The sequence below is a fragment of the Microtus pennsylvanicus genome, chromosome 11 (assembly GCF_037038515.1).
Source record: "Microtus pennsylvanicus isolate mMicPen1 chromosome 11, mMicPen1.hap1, whole genome shotgun sequence".
NCBI classification, from domain to species: Eukaryota; Metazoa; Chordata; class Mammalia; order Rodentia; family Cricetidae; genus Microtus; species Microtus pennsylvanicus.
This window is the reverse complement of record NC_134589.1, coordinates 16,161,612-16,177,048: the sequence shown is the minus strand read 5'-3', so window position 1 is coordinate 16,177,048 and position 15,437 is coordinate 16,161,612. Positions and strand designations below refer to the sequence as shown.

General features: G+C 36.2%; 1 protein-coding gene across 12 annotated transcripts in view; it reads left to right on the top strand.

The window, feature by feature from the left end:
• Tanc2 (tetratricopeptide repeat, ankyrin repeat and coiled-coil containing 2) overlaps positions 1 to 15,437 on the top strand; it is a 299,825-nt gene that overhangs the window by 120,122 nt on the left and 164,266 nt on the right. For 2 of the 12 annotated variants that reach the window (XM_075990396.1, XM_075990395.1), the window contains exon 1: positions 9,346 to 9,845. The exons of the other annotated variants lie outside the window; for them this stretch is intronic. In XM_075990396.1, the coding sequence (XP_075846511.1) occupies positions 9,794 to 9,845 (52 nt within the window). In that variant the 5' untranslated portion in view covers positions 9,346 to 9,793. Of the gene's footprint in view, positions 1 to 9,345; positions 9,846 to 15,437 lie in introns of those variants that run through there. 12 annotated transcript variants of the gene reach the window in all.

Here is a 15,437-nt window from a genome sequence, read left to right as displayed (position 1 = left end):
CTTGCTCCTGCCTCCCTATTGGCCATTCAGCTCTTTATTAGACCATCAGGTGTTTTAGACAGGCAAAGAATCACAGCTTTACAGAGTTAAACAAATGAGCATAAACAAAAGCAACACATCTTTACATCATTAAACAAATGTTCCACAACATAAACACAAATAACACATCTTAAAATAATATTCCCCAACAATGATCCATGGCCACACGGAGTAAAAGGAATGGTACCACTCCACCCCTGAGTAGCTAATACTGAGGGAGTATTCTTAGAGAAGTATCTGTGTGTGTGTGTGGTGGGGTAGGGTGGGGTTGTGATAGCCTTTGTGTAAGGCTGTGGTTTGGGCAGTCTTTTGTGATATTGTGTATCAGGTAATCATACAAAATTGTTCTTCATTTTGCAGTTAAAGTTGGCATAAGGCTCACAACTGTTATTCTGTCAGCTTTGTACAAGAGTTGTAATTTTTCTGTCTGAAACTTGAAGCAAATGTTGTTTGTCATGGAAAAACTCTGGAGTCAGTTATTCTTGGGGTGAATCTCTGACTGGCTCTGCTACTTAGCTTTATGAACCTGGTCACATCATTTGTTTGCTCTGAGTATGTTTTCTTCTTTGTATTTATTATTTGTATTTTGCCCTATATATTTTATGGGTCAAGCAAGATAATATGTATAGTTAATATCGACAGTTTAGCTCATAAAAGATGAATTATAAATGCAAGTTTACAAACAAGAATTACTACATCATTATCTTATGCAGTGGGGTCAGTCTTTCCCTTACTCATGGTTTGATTTTTTTTTAATATCTCCGCAATCTTCTCTTTGCTATTTTAAAGCAGTTCTTCTCAGTTGGCACTTTTTTCTTGCTCGGCAGTATAATTAAAGGGTTTTTGTACTCTGTCTTTGATTGTTTTTTGTCTCTGTATATGCCCCTTTTTGAACACAAATTTTTTTATCAGAGCTGGGCATGATGTAGCTCAGTGGAAAATTAGCATGATGCCCTGGGTTCAATTTCTAGCACTCCTTTCTGTCACACAATTAATAAAAACCCAGAGACAGATACTGGGGTTCAGCCTGAAGGTAAGAATAATAAAACAGCCAGCCGCCGGCTCTGACCTCTACCTCAGTCCAAAATGGCAATTCTGCCTCCAGGAATCCCAGAATGAGATTGGGCCTCCTCTCCCCTCTTATACTCCTCACTAGGGCTGGGATTAAAGGTGTGCATCACTACCGCCTGGTTTCTGTGGCTAACTAGTGTGGCTACTGGGATTAAAGGTGTGTGTCACCATTGCCTGGTCTGTAAGGCTGACCAGTAGGGCTGTTTTATTTATTAAAATACAAATGAAGTATTATTACACCTTTCCTCTCCCTAAATTTAAAAATTGGTGGGTAGGGGGCTGGAGAGATGGCTCAGTGGTTAAGAGCATTGTCTGCTCTTCCAAAGGTCCTGAGTTCGATTCCCAGCAACCACATGGTGGCTCACAACCATTTGTAATGAGGTCTGGTGTCCCTCTTCTGGCCTGCAGACATACACACAGATGGAATATTGTATACATAATAAATAAATATTTTTAAAAAATTGGTGGGAAATCATATTTATTTCTTTGGATGATTCTATATAGTTAATAATATATAAGCTACATTTCATTGTTTTATATAAACCATCTGTTTTTCCTCCTAAAATTCTCAAGTATTGCCTCCCAATTTCTTTTCTCTACATTTTTATAAGTCTCTTTACCTAAACTCTAAATTGTAGAAATGATTTGTTCACTATTTCTTTTAGAGTTGTGGCAAATGAAGGATAAACTAGGACCCCTAGGACCTGAGATGGGGGGGGGCAAGTTAGCGAGATCACAGTTATGAAGTCCTTAAAAGAAACCCTGCACAGTAGTGTTGGCAGAGTAGCAGGACACGAGTAGAGCCTGTCAGCCTTAGGGAATCAAACAGATGTCAGGATAGTTCCAGCACTCAAAGGGCTGAGACAGGAACATCATGAGTTTGCTACCATCCCAGGCTACATAATGAGATCCAGTCTCCAAAAGTTAGTTAGTTAATTGATATCTGCAGGATTAGGGCAGACAAAATTCCAGGGGGCAAATAGACAGTAAAAGAATGTACTACGTGTTTGCTATTTATCTTTATGAGCTATCTATAGTGAGGTGGAGATATGGCTTATAACCCTGGACTTAAAAGAACTGTATTATAGTCAAGAGTTTAGTTGGACAAAAATATGGGTCAGAATTCCATAGACAGATGGGCTGGCAGACATGTTTCAACAGCTGAGGGTGGTTGCTGTGAACCCCATGACCTGAGTTTGATCCCTTAGACCCACATGGTAGAAGATGCTTTGATCCGCACAGCTTGGGTGTGGAACCTGACTGGTGTGGGAAATGAACACACAGAAGAGCTTGGGTTAGTGTGTTCGTCTACACTCTGATGGATACTGGAGCAGTGCAGAAGCTCAGTCTATTGATTCGGTACAGCACCGTGGGGAGGAGTTAGCTAGTAGTCTCTGTAGGAGGTGCCTGCACAGACCCCTGTCAAACACACACATTCTCTCAGGACTCATCCGTTCTTTTCACGTTCACTCAAGGTTTCTTGGGCTTCCTACAAGGAAAGAACCAATTCCCAAAAATTATCCCCTGCTTCTACATGCATGCCATATCATCACCAACTCCACCCACCTAAATAAATGTAATAAAATGTGACTTTTTAAAAATTTGCAATGTTTTTATAATAAGTTTAGATTTTTTTAAAATTATTTTAAATAAGTACATACACATTTATTTGCAAGCTCACGTCTAGGTTTAGGTAGATTGGTTTCTTTTGAGTTTCTGTTGGCTTACATGTAAAGTGAAGATGACAGTACTTTAGGCTGAAAGGAATACAGAAGTATTTGTAAAGAATTTCTTTCTGTGCCGATTGCTTATTTTGACAGGTATGTAAGTATGATTTGGGGATGACTTGTTTCTTTTTTAAATAATTTATTTTTATTTCATGTGCATTGGTGTACACCTGTATGAGGATGCCGGTTCCCCTGTAACTGGAGTTACAGACAATTGCAAGCTGCCATGTGGGAGCTGGGAATTGAATCTGGGTCCTCTGAAGCGCATTTAGTATTCTTAATTGCTGAGCCAACTCTAGAGCCCTGGGGGTGACTTCTTTGTAAAATAGCATTGTATTTATCTGCTTGTGGATCTGTAAAATTCTCTCTCATAACCCTGGATAAAACTCAGTATTTAAAATAAAAAAAAAAGAAAGAAAAGAAAAGAAAACACTGGGCTGTGTTCTATGAGTCCTGCTGAAAGGAAGAGGGAGTGTACGTGCTGGGAAGTTGGGGGAGCAAGGTCATGACCTGGGAAACCCAAAGAGACAGCTGACCTTAGCTCCTGGGGGCTCATGGACTCCTATTTGAACCAACCATTAGGGAACCTGCATGGGACTGACCTAGATCATCTGCGTGTATGTGACAGTTGTGTAGTTTGGTCTGTTTGTAAGATTTCTAGCAGTGAGATCAGGACCTGTCCCTAGAGCTTAGCTGGCCTTTGGGAACCTGTTCCCATGCTGGATTACCTCACCCTGCCTTGATGCAGGGGGAGGAGCTTGGTTCCGCCTTATCTTTGTTCAAGCCCATGGGAGGCCTGCCCCTTTCTGAATGGAGACAGAGGAGGAGTGGATGGGGAGGAGGGTAAGTGGGAGGTGGTAGGAGGGGGACAGGAGGAGAAGAGGGAGGAAAAACTGTGGTTGGTATATAAAATAAATCAAAGAATGTTAATTAAATAAATAAAATAGTTTCTTTCCATATTATATAGACCTCTTTGTTTTGAGGGATGTTTTTTAACTTAACTATGACAATATATTTTTCTTGAACTTCTGATTTGTTTAAATTAATAAGTAGATAAGAGAGCTAAACTTTTTCAAAATGTAAATGTGTAGGGGAGAAGGAGATGCAATAAAAGAAATCCTACCAGGTAGAAAAATTCCCCATCACATGGTCACGGATTCCCTTGGATCCATTTTTAGCAGCAACATGACGGTTCTAAGAGGTAGATACCGTTTTTTTTATATTTATTTATTATATATACAATATTCTGTGTGTATGCCTGCAGGCCAGAAGAGGGCACCAGACCCCATTACAGATGGTTGTGAGCCACCATGTGGTTGCTGGGAATTGAACTCAGGACCTTTGGAAGAGCAGGCAATGCTCTTAACCTCTGAGCCATCTCTCCAGCCCCTAGTTACCATTTTGTAACCTGACAAATACCAGGAAAATTATAGGAAGATGGAAATCCCTCATTCCTCATAAAATCCTCCACAGTTTTATGTGACGTTCCTAGAAATCTGTTTTTATGCTTCAGTGACTCTGTCCTTTCCTACTTGCTTTATGTTCACCTGCTGTAGAATGTGAGTTTAAAATGCCAAATATGGGTGTAAGAACTACCTGATGTCAGCCACTAAGAATACTTCTCATTCACGCCGTTTCACAAAGGCCAAGTAAATACCCATAATTCAAAAGGAAATATTAGCAGTACAGGATAGTATGGGATTGTGAAAGGTTTAACAAAAAATATATACTAGGTTTATAGTACAATTTTTACAGTATTAAATCAAATTGACAAATTCAACAAGTAAGAGCAATAAACATAGCTCATGAAAAAATATCCCTCTGATAAGATTTTTAAACACCAGAGGGCAGAGTGTTCTAAAAGACTTTTCATTCAGCTACCTTTTATTATAAACATACCATTCCTTTCCCAAATGACAGCCATTCTTTCATGTTGTTGCATGAATTGTGAAAACCACAAAATTTACCATTAGCAAGTTTTCTGCAAAAGTCTGCTTGATGACTTTGTGTTGTCAGTCTAGTGAGCAGTGTTTTGAGTTATAATGGAGTTGGCTAAACACCTGTGTTTCCCTAGTTTCTGATAAAAGTCTGTTTCTGGTTTCTGATAGTGGTTATTTGTTTAAATACACATCTGTATTATATGGTAAATTTTCTAAGTACAGATTAGTTTAATGAAGTAAGCAAAGAGAGAATAGGTATATTTGATCTGTGTACACCAGTGTACACTCATTTTTAAGTTGATTTTTTAAAAAGAATTTCTTGAGTACTCATTTACAGTTTCCACCTTGCAGGCTCTTCCAACTCCTGTATCTCTCACCTCCCATTCCCTCTCATTTACAGCCTCTTCTATAACTACAGCTGTTCATACATATGTATGTATACAGTGTACTGAGCCCAGTAAGTGTTCTTTTGTACATGCGTTTGGGGCTGACTACTTGGGATTGGATATGGACTTAATAATAAAACCATTCAAGAAGAGCCCTTATGAGCTAGTGATCTATTTTAAGTGTTGTAATTGTAACATAAAGGTATTATCACATGATTGGGAAAGTTTTATTTAGTATTTAGGTTATAAAAGCAACATAAAAAGTGAAAACAGCATAATGAATCTTCAGAAATACCTTAAACATTATTCATAACATTCATGAAACAATAATATTGCTTTTCAATATGTCCTGTCCTGACAGCTTGTCCTTCAGAGGTGAAAGTGTCTTATTCTCTTATTGATCTTCAGTAATTTTCTGATGTGTAGGCAATCGTGTTCTATGACTTTTAAACAGTATATGTACTTCTGTGTGAGAGGGTGCTGGTGATTGAAGCAAGAGCCTCACACATGCTGAGCATGCTTGTTTCTCTTATCTGTTATCACTGTTGCAAGCTGAATTCCTTGATCTGGAGCTGTAGCCATTTATAGGAAAGATGTAGGCCCACATAAAAATCTGACCAAAGCTTGAATTACTGTGACAATTCAAGAAAGACCTGATATTTTCTCTGTGAGAGTAGAGAGTTCATATATTCTTCTGATCTCAATATTGGTCTACCTTGGAGCACTGGTCCACATATCTCTGATGACCATCCCTATGAGAAAACTTATAATGGGGGAGGAGTGGAAACAGGACATGCATAAATAGAGAATTTCCTGTTCTTTATTTAGATTCATTCTCTGTATTTGAATCTGGGAGTTAGGATTTGAACAAGGGAGTTAGGAATTAATAGTCAAGGGAATACTCCTTTAATCTCTTTCTGCCTTTTAGTTAAATGAACCATTTTAAGCAAAACAAAACCTAAATGCTGTCTTTTCACATATCTCTACCATATCCTCATTCTCCAGCTCCTGTAAGGCATAAATACAGTGGGTAAATGATTTCCAAGTTTACAGTATTTTTTTCAGAACTATTCTGAATCTAGATAATACATGGATCACCTCAACTTGGTTTGTAGAATGACATTTTGTGAGAAAAACATGTGTGTGCTTTGACCCCAGGTATTAAATTGTTGATATTCTAAAGTCATGACTGAAGAGAATTTTCTTCAGAAATAACTGATGGGACATGCTAATTGTCTTAGGTAGGGTTTCTATTACTGCAGTGAAGCAAGTTGGAGAGGAAAGGGTTTATCCAGCTTACACTTCAGCATTGCTGTTCACCACTGAGAAAAGTGAGGACAGGTTTTTGGAGGCAGGAGCTGATGCAGAGGATATGGAGAGGTACTGCTTACTTGCTTGCTTCCCTGCTTTCTTATAGAGAGCCCAGGACCACATGTCCAGTGCATGTACCACCCTGGATTGGGCCCTCTCTCATTGATCACTAATTGAGAAAATGCCTTACAGCTGGATCTCATGGAGGCATTTTCTCAACTGAGGTTCCTTCGTCTATGATGACTCCAGTTTGTGTCAAATTGACACAGCATCAGCCAGGACAATAATGGTTCATTTTAAAGACTTACTAGATAGAAGACTACAGTGGGAACACAGAACTAAGTAATGCCATCTGTAAAATTTTTAAGTTAAACATGAATGCTCACTTTTCACTTGACCTTACTAGTTAGATGAAGTAAAACGTAGTTTAAGATTATCTGAAGCAAGTTCCTTATTTTGTATGTCTGTTAATGTTGTCATTCTGTGGAAAACAATCTTATTTTCTCACTGTTACTGTTTTCTAAGATATATATGTCATGGTAGGCTGTAGAATTATGCTTTAAGTATTTAACCTCAAATAACCCTTTAACCATATTCCAAGGCCTCCTCATCTACTCTGAATAAGGAGAAATAGTCACTCTGTTAAGTGTGAACAGTATGATGACTCTAAATATTCTATCAGACATGAAAATTAGCCTAGAAATCCAAGTACTATGGTATAGCTCCAGTCCTGGGTACTTAAAAAGCTAAGACAAGAGTATCTGTGAGGTCCCAACCAGCCTGGGCAATGTAGTGTGTGTCTGTCTGTCTGTCTGTCCGTCCCTCCCTCCCCCTTCTCCCTCTACTTCCCTCATTCTTCACTCCCTTCTCAAAAAATTCCAATCCTAGAAAATATTTAACTTTTCATATCATTTTTTATTAAAATCTACTTAAGCTCATTTCTACTTTTTATCTTAATTATTTTTCTTAACTAGGTATTTTTTATGTAAAATAGCACTTCAGGTCTTGGAATTGTATTGTTTTATTTTATTCTATTATCAGAATAACTTTAGGGAGAAGGTAGAAAATATGTTATTGCTCATACTTTGCTGATGATAAATCTAGTGATGGGAGTTATTGAGTTACCCATGCTGATGTCTGGTAAACTGTAGTAGGAGACCGCTTGTTTGTTTCCCGGCTGCCCATACCTGAAATAATCACACAAAACTGTATTAATTAAATCACTGATTGGCCTATTAGCTCTAGCTTCTTATTGGCTAGCTCTTACATCTTGAATAAACCCATTTCTATTATTTTATACTTTCCCACGAGGCTCATGGTTTACCAGCAAGGTTCCAGCTCCTCTGTCCCCAGCAGTGGCTACATGACTTCTGTCTGTCTCCACCTTCTTTCTCCCAGCATTCAATTTAGTTTGCCCCACCTAGCTCTACTCTGCCATATCACAGACCAAGGCAGATTCTTTGTTCATTAACCAATAAAAACAACACATATTCAGAAGGACCTCCCACATCAGTAAGCAACCAAATTCATGTTACAGCTATAATCAGAAGAAGGCACTGCAGTCCTAGTTACATTTAATGTGGCTGCTATCATTTCTAGAGATTAGTGCATCAGGAATCTTTTACCAACAGATACATATTTTATGCTAGAATTATTATCATAGTGCCTGCCTGTGAAAGAGAACAATAGTGCATTAATTTCCAAATTATTTTTGCTTTACATTGTGTCTTAACATTCCATTATATAATTGGCAATGGAAAAGAAACAGTTATGAAAAAGAATGATTTAATATGCAACTGCACTCTAAATAGATGCAATAGAATAGCACCAATGGTCTGTGCCCCAGAGTCTAATAAAAGATTTTCCCTCGTAGCTCAGTTCAGGGCCATATCTGGAATACTGCAGAGGAGAATACCATTTCAGCAATCCTTATATTGATACCATTCTTAAGTCCTTCTCTTATGCGTCCTTTGGGAAGCTATCCTACTATCCACTGGAGGGCAAGGAACTCTTCTGGATTCTTCAGAGGAAAAGAAAAGCTATATAGAAGAAATTTTTTCCAGGTCTTTAGAAGCATGGGGTGGAACAATAACCTTATCACATGAAAATTATGAAATTCACAATCAATTTCTTTTATTGTGAATGAAGGCAATAAGCATCTTTAGTGAAGTTTTGGTATCTTTGAACCTTCCTGTATGTAAAACGAATCCAATGGCATATCTCTCTTTGAAGCTGGTATTATTGCTATTTTATGAGTCAGGCTGTTGATGACACTGCAGTTTTTGGTGTATCTGATGCATACCGTTCTAAATAAAAGGTATTTAACCTGAATATACCTGAGAATTTAAAAACAACTTTTTTGCTATCTTAGATTCTAGGTAATTTTTATATTGTAGCGATATATCAATGTCTGGTTTTAAAATCTGACCCAATATATTATGAAGATACTGCAGATTTATGTGTTAGCTTACCAAAGTACTATATTTTATCCTTTAAATTGCCTTATTATAGGTTGTGAGATTTTTTTGTTGCTGTTTACATAGTAACTGCATTTTTGCAGTGTGTATTTACACAACTCAGAGTCAGAAATTCAAGAATTTAGATTCCTAAAGAGGATCAGAGGAGTTTGTAGCTTTAAGGCACAGGATGCTTACAGCTTTTTAATATAAATTGTTCCCAGAATCCATGTCACAGCTCCTTCTATGGTGCTGCCTTTTTCCCCCTCTCTCTCGGTTGCTATGACAACAGCAGCACTGCGCCATTCATCAGCTCTGGACCTGGGCTGCACTGTTAGTCTTCCGTGTTACTCCTGAATGTTAAGAACATCCGTGAATCATTCACTCTGGTTAACGCTACGCCATTAGAAACCTCAGAAACAGTTCTTCAGCAATTTTCTCTAGCAGAAGAGTAGACTAAACTGCGCCACAGAGAAAACCTGTATAAAAATAAATTTCTCTCAAATGGGATCGTACAATCTGTATTTGCTGCAGTATTCTGAAAAAATAACTTCATGTCAAGCAATCTAATGAAAAAATCTCGTCTATATAATATTTCTTGAAGTCATTAGATGTTCAAAACAAATACAACAGTGCTTGCTTGTGTGGATACAGAAGGAAGCAGGTGATGTTGTTAGGGGCTATAAGCCCCTTTGGGAGCATCTCTTGTGCATTGGGACCATAATCAGCATCTGCTAGAAGAAGTGTCACCTGTGAGGCATAGTAAGTTCTGGGCAATAAGAAGAGCTGGCTGGAGAAGATGAAAGTGTGGATCATTACTAATGTGTTAGCACCGAGAACATGGCTAGTGAATACTCCTGGAAATGGGAAGCAAACTGCAGAGTGTTGTCAGATGGGGAAGGAAGAGTAAAGGCTGTGAGTATGAGAAGCAGAATATTTTTACGTTCCATGGTTTCTGAGCTGTAAGGCCTACTTTGAGATTTGTAGGGTAAGAAATGCAGCCTAATAGACTCCAATACCTCGTTAGCAGAAAATCCATTAAGAAATTTTCATCAGAAGCATTTGTTTAATCTTTAATTGTGTTCTTTTATGTACTGTTTCATGAACCTTTAAAAATCTCTTGTTTTTTAAAAAGAACATTTATTGCAAAGAAATGAGTTTTATTGTAACTCATTTTATTGTTGGGTTTATATGTAAATGTGAAGGTCAGATTTGTTTTTCAACATTATGATACCAGAATGGATGTCTACTTTCCATTGCAGTAGCCTTATCAGTAAATTCCCTTTTTAAAAAATTAAAGAAATGTAGACTTGGCAAGCAGTCTTTCTTAATGCATCACATTATCTGGAATGTTTAGAAATAAATGAATATTTCTGTATCTTTTGAGGATACAATAATTGTTTTGAAAAATGGCTTTATTTGTTAGTCATATTTATTTGAGTCTATCAGTTAAATTTAAACTAAATTATATTTCTGCCCTTTTAAAACTTGCACTTCCAGATCTATTGGTAATTACTAACTTTAGATAAATTTAGTGTACATTTGTATTTTATAGACTGCTTATTTTCTGCTTTTTAATTTTCTTTTTTTAGCTATTTGGCTAACCATGGTAACTTAGAAATGACAAAACTAGGAACTGGATTTTTAAAAATTAAAATATTTGAACTGATCTTCAGCCACCTCAAAAAAGAAAAAGAGCATTTTGATCTGCACTTATTCTTTTTATTTGTATCTTTTTGATTTGGAAAATGTACATTAGACATGAGGGTGGATATCTTTGACTTATAAAGTTAGATGAAAACATATTTTGTGCTTTGGATTTCTGATCTTCTCATGTTTGAGACTTTCATCTATAAATCTACATATAAATATATCCATTGTTTAGAAACCTTTAAATATGAAGAATTACTATATTAAGATGTAATAAAACGCTGTTACTCGTACTCAGTTATATGTCATTACTGAAACAATTTTGCTTCTCTTATGATTAACATATTAAGTAAATTGAATATTTGCATTTTAAGTGTTGTTTTGCGACTTAAAATACAATTAAAATTTTACATATACTGAACTACTATGTACATTATAAATTGATACTCCTTTGTGGCCTCATAAATCTCATAAATGTATATAAAATATTTTATATTGAATTACCTCTGAAATCAAAATTTTTATTAATAGTAACAAAGACTAATTGATATTTTTAATAAGGTTAGAATTTCGTATTGTTTTATTTATTTTCAAGTAATACTCCTTGGCATGCCCTTTGATTTTCATGTTTCTAGCTTTATCCAATATGGTTTATAAATTGTTTCTTTACATACATTGGCTAATTTAAATTTTACCTATAATTTTCCATATTTTAGAAGATATTGTAGTGTATCCTTTCACAATAATCAGTCCCTATTCTGTTGGGTTGGTGCATGTCTGTGTCATACCTTAGTCTTCCTAATGTGAAAATCATTCAAGCTACAGATTTATGTGACAGTATTCTATGAAAAAGTTTCAAAATGATTTGACTTTGTCTTGCAGTTCACTTTTTGGAATATTTATAAAGTCTTTTTGATATTATTCACATGACATATAAAGTCTTAGTTGATAGTATTACTTTCAATTGGAATAAAATAGAATAAATATACCTAATACATAACATGCAGAGATTATTAAAAAAGGCTTAAGTGTCCCTTCAGTTTCATTGACTAAAATTTTAGTAATGTGCTAATAATGCTTCTGAATACCCAAGATTATGGTAATAGCAATAATAAACTTCCATTAACAAATACTAAAACTAAAAAGAAATATTAAAACTAAAAGTTAAGTTGATATTTAAAACCCAAGAATGAGTCCCTATTTTTTAAATATGTGTTCTTTACTCCCCCATTATTAATATATATATACTGTTCATATTTATATGTAAGTACACACATATATATTTTATAACAGTATAAAATATATAGGCATATATTTTTTATACTGTAAGCTTTACAAGTTAAGGCAGGCTAACTTTTTTTGTTATTCAACTATAAAATCAATGCAATAATACTTTTTTGTAGTATTAGTAGTATAGGCATTAATATAGACTACTGGGCATGGAAACAGATGCCTGAAACCTTAGTACTGAGGGGTGAAGATAGGTAGGTCAGCTTCACTTAGATAGCAAGTTTGAACTCGAGTTTGAGGCCATTCTGGGCTACATGAGACCCAGTGCCAAAATAAAACAAAACAAAGAGTAATGAACCAGATGTAGTGAAGCATGCCTGTAATCCCAGCATTTAGGAATTAGAAGGAGAAAGATCATGAGTTCAAGACTAATCCTGGGCTGCATGAGGAGATCCTGCCTCAATAAACAAGAAAATAAAAGTAAAGTTAAACAAAACCAAGGAAGATAATAACTGGGATCCACCAAATATACTTGGCACCAAAGATTATTCTCTTAGAGATACCTCCTCTTTCTCTCCTCACTTTCACTCTCTGTTGGCCCAAATTGCTGCTGCTTGGGCTTTCCCCTAGGAGTTCCTTTAGGGCAGACATTTGAATGTTTACCAAATGGGCTATGATGTCTAATTTAAAAGCAAATAGATGTGTTGGCTTAAAATGCAACCGGCCTTGAATTCAGCCCCCAACAGCACACAAAAATTCAGAAGGTAGCACATAGCTGCAATCTCACCTTTCAGAAAGTCTAGGTGGGTAGATCAGGAGTTCAAGGTCACCTCTAGCTAACATTGCAGGTAGAAGACCTGAGTTGCTTTAGACTTTGTTTCAAAAAACAAAACAACAAAGAAAAAAACAAACCTCAGCATTCCTAGAAAGTTTCACAATTTTCTCTCCTAAAGTTTTCTTCATTTATTTTCATTTTATCATATATATATATATATATATATATATATATATATATATATATATATATATATATCCCCAGATATTTAAACAAACCTACTCTGAAGGAGTTTTGCATTTTATACACCCAAATATATTTCTGTTTACCTTTAAGTTTTAAACATGCTACTTGGATCACCTCCGTTTTAAAAGTGGAGATTCTGAGATGAAAGAAGCATGTGCATCTTTGTGGAGAAAGAGATTAAGAATCAGTAGGTAAGATGGAGGTGAATGTGGTTCAACCTGGAAGGTCCACCCATTCAAAAGAGAGAAGAGTAGTGGTTTGGAGTTGAGTCTAGCTGTAGAGAATGAGAAAGGAATCTGTTGTGCAGCTGCAGAGGAATGACCATAGAGAAGCTGTTTGCAAACCTCTACAAAGTTCTACATTAAAGTACATACCTGTTTAACCCTTTCATGTCTAACATATTGGACAGCCAACCCTTTTCTCCTTATGTAACCCTCCAAGATCGCGTGGAACAAGTGCCTAAAGAAGCTCACTTTGCCAGCTCTTGAAGGTTAGATCATTTATAAGAAGAGCAGATATAGATGTGGAATGTTGAACAATGCAGCAGTTGTCTTGGTACTCCAGAGATGATGGAAAAATTACAATTTAACAAATGCTCCAGATAAATTTTACTTGAAAATCTTGCAGATTTGATTTTTTTTTTTACTTGGCATTTTAATTCAGGATCTCTTTGTGTAGCCCTGACTATCCTGGAATTCACTGTTTAGACCAGGCTGGCTTTGAACTCGCAGGGATGCATTTGCCCCTGCCTCCAGAGTGCTGGCATTAAAGTCTGCACCACCACACCCAGCAAGTTAGTGATTTTTAAGTTAGAAAAAAAAGTTTATATTGATTATTTGGATTAGAAAAGAAGATGATAAAGTAACCAGAAAAATCTTGAAAGTAAGAATATACCAGAGAGTAAACACATCAGTTTATCTGGAGTAAACCTTTTATGAAAGGGTGCTGAAGATTACTGACATCAAATTGAAACAGCCTTTGGAAACGGTGATAAACCAAGCTGACAGGAGGGAAAGTACAAGAGAAAAAAGATGAAAACAAAACAAGCAAGTTGATACTGTGAAACATCCATTCTTGATGGCAAGGTTTAAGGATGAGTATTGATGGCCTCAGTAGGAATAGAGAGAGATTAGGGCAAGTTTCCAACATCTAAATTTTAAAGTTGTACACACGGACAGTGTTTTAGGTACTTGTCTTGTACCGAGACAAAAGCAACTTAAGAAGGAAGGGTTTATTTGCACTCACAGTGTACCAGTGTAGTACATTTTAGTGACAGGAACATGAAACAGCTGGTCATGTTGCAATCAGTAGGATGAATGCTACCTCTGTGTGTATGTGTGTAAAATTTACAAATTAGGCATGATTGATAAGGATTCCAATTTAGATCTTTATCACCAGTACCAGCCCATAGGGAGTCAAAAAGTAAACCTTAAGAAACATCTATCAAAGTGTAAAGCATCTGTTAAAAAGCAGATGAGTGGCTAAGGATCAGTATGGAAGATGCTGGGGAACCAGGATAGTCATCTTCATAGAAGCTGAATTCTGGGAGAGTTTAGAGATTCTTACAGCACTGGTTTCAAATTTGCATAGAGAATATTAATTCACAAAGGACCAAGAATCTATTGGCATGGTTCTGCTCTAACTTTCCTGAGCTGTAAAAACCCTTAGGTGTAGTGTTTTACTTTTACTGATATTCATATGCTGTTCATTTAACAAAAGAAAAAAAAGATTACTTAAAATTGGAAGGAGTAGATTTGGGATAAAGAAGAGTCTAAGAAATTCACAGCCAAGCTTGCTTTTTCAGAGTTCTGATTGTTTGGAGATTTTTTTTTAACATTTTTTTTTATTGATAAAAGAAGAATAAAGAAAAAAAAACAAATTTCCACCTCCTCCCAGCCTCCCCTTTCCCTCCCTCTCCTCCCACTCTTCTCCCCCTCCTCCCACTCTTCTCCCCCTCCTCCCACCCCTCTCCCCTTCCCCCCACTCATGGTTGTATACAGTATTCATCAAAACTTTGAAGCATAAAATGTTTATCTTTCCCAATTGAGCATGCTGATTCTACAAATTTCCCATTTTTATAGACAGATGAGGCTATCCCTAAGCCAGATGACTGTTTTCTTTTGACTCTGGCAGTATGATATGGTAATTTAGATTCTGCCACTTGCTTGCTGTGTGACATTGAACACATAGATGACATCTCTATGCCTTAGTTCCCTCACTCATACCCATAGCGTTTGTAGGGATAAATAAAGTGCTGACAGCATGCTGGAAGACTTACCACCCAATAATAACAGATGACGATCATCAAATCATAACAATTGCAAAATCCAACTGACCTTTTTGTATTTATTTACATTAGCCATTTTCACTTTTACTTCTTATGTTTTTAAAGTAAGCAGAAAGTAGTTAAAGCTTATTTTCATTTTTGGTTTGATTTATAAGGAGCCTGTGCCAAAACAAATAAAAAGGCAAGAAACAAATGTATTGCCTCTACTATAATGAAAAGTATAAAATTGTGAAATACACATTTAGTACAGAAAGGGCTGTTCCAAATTTTAGCATTTATTAGAAATGTAAGGTGGTCTTTTTGTTTTACTTATTTTTAG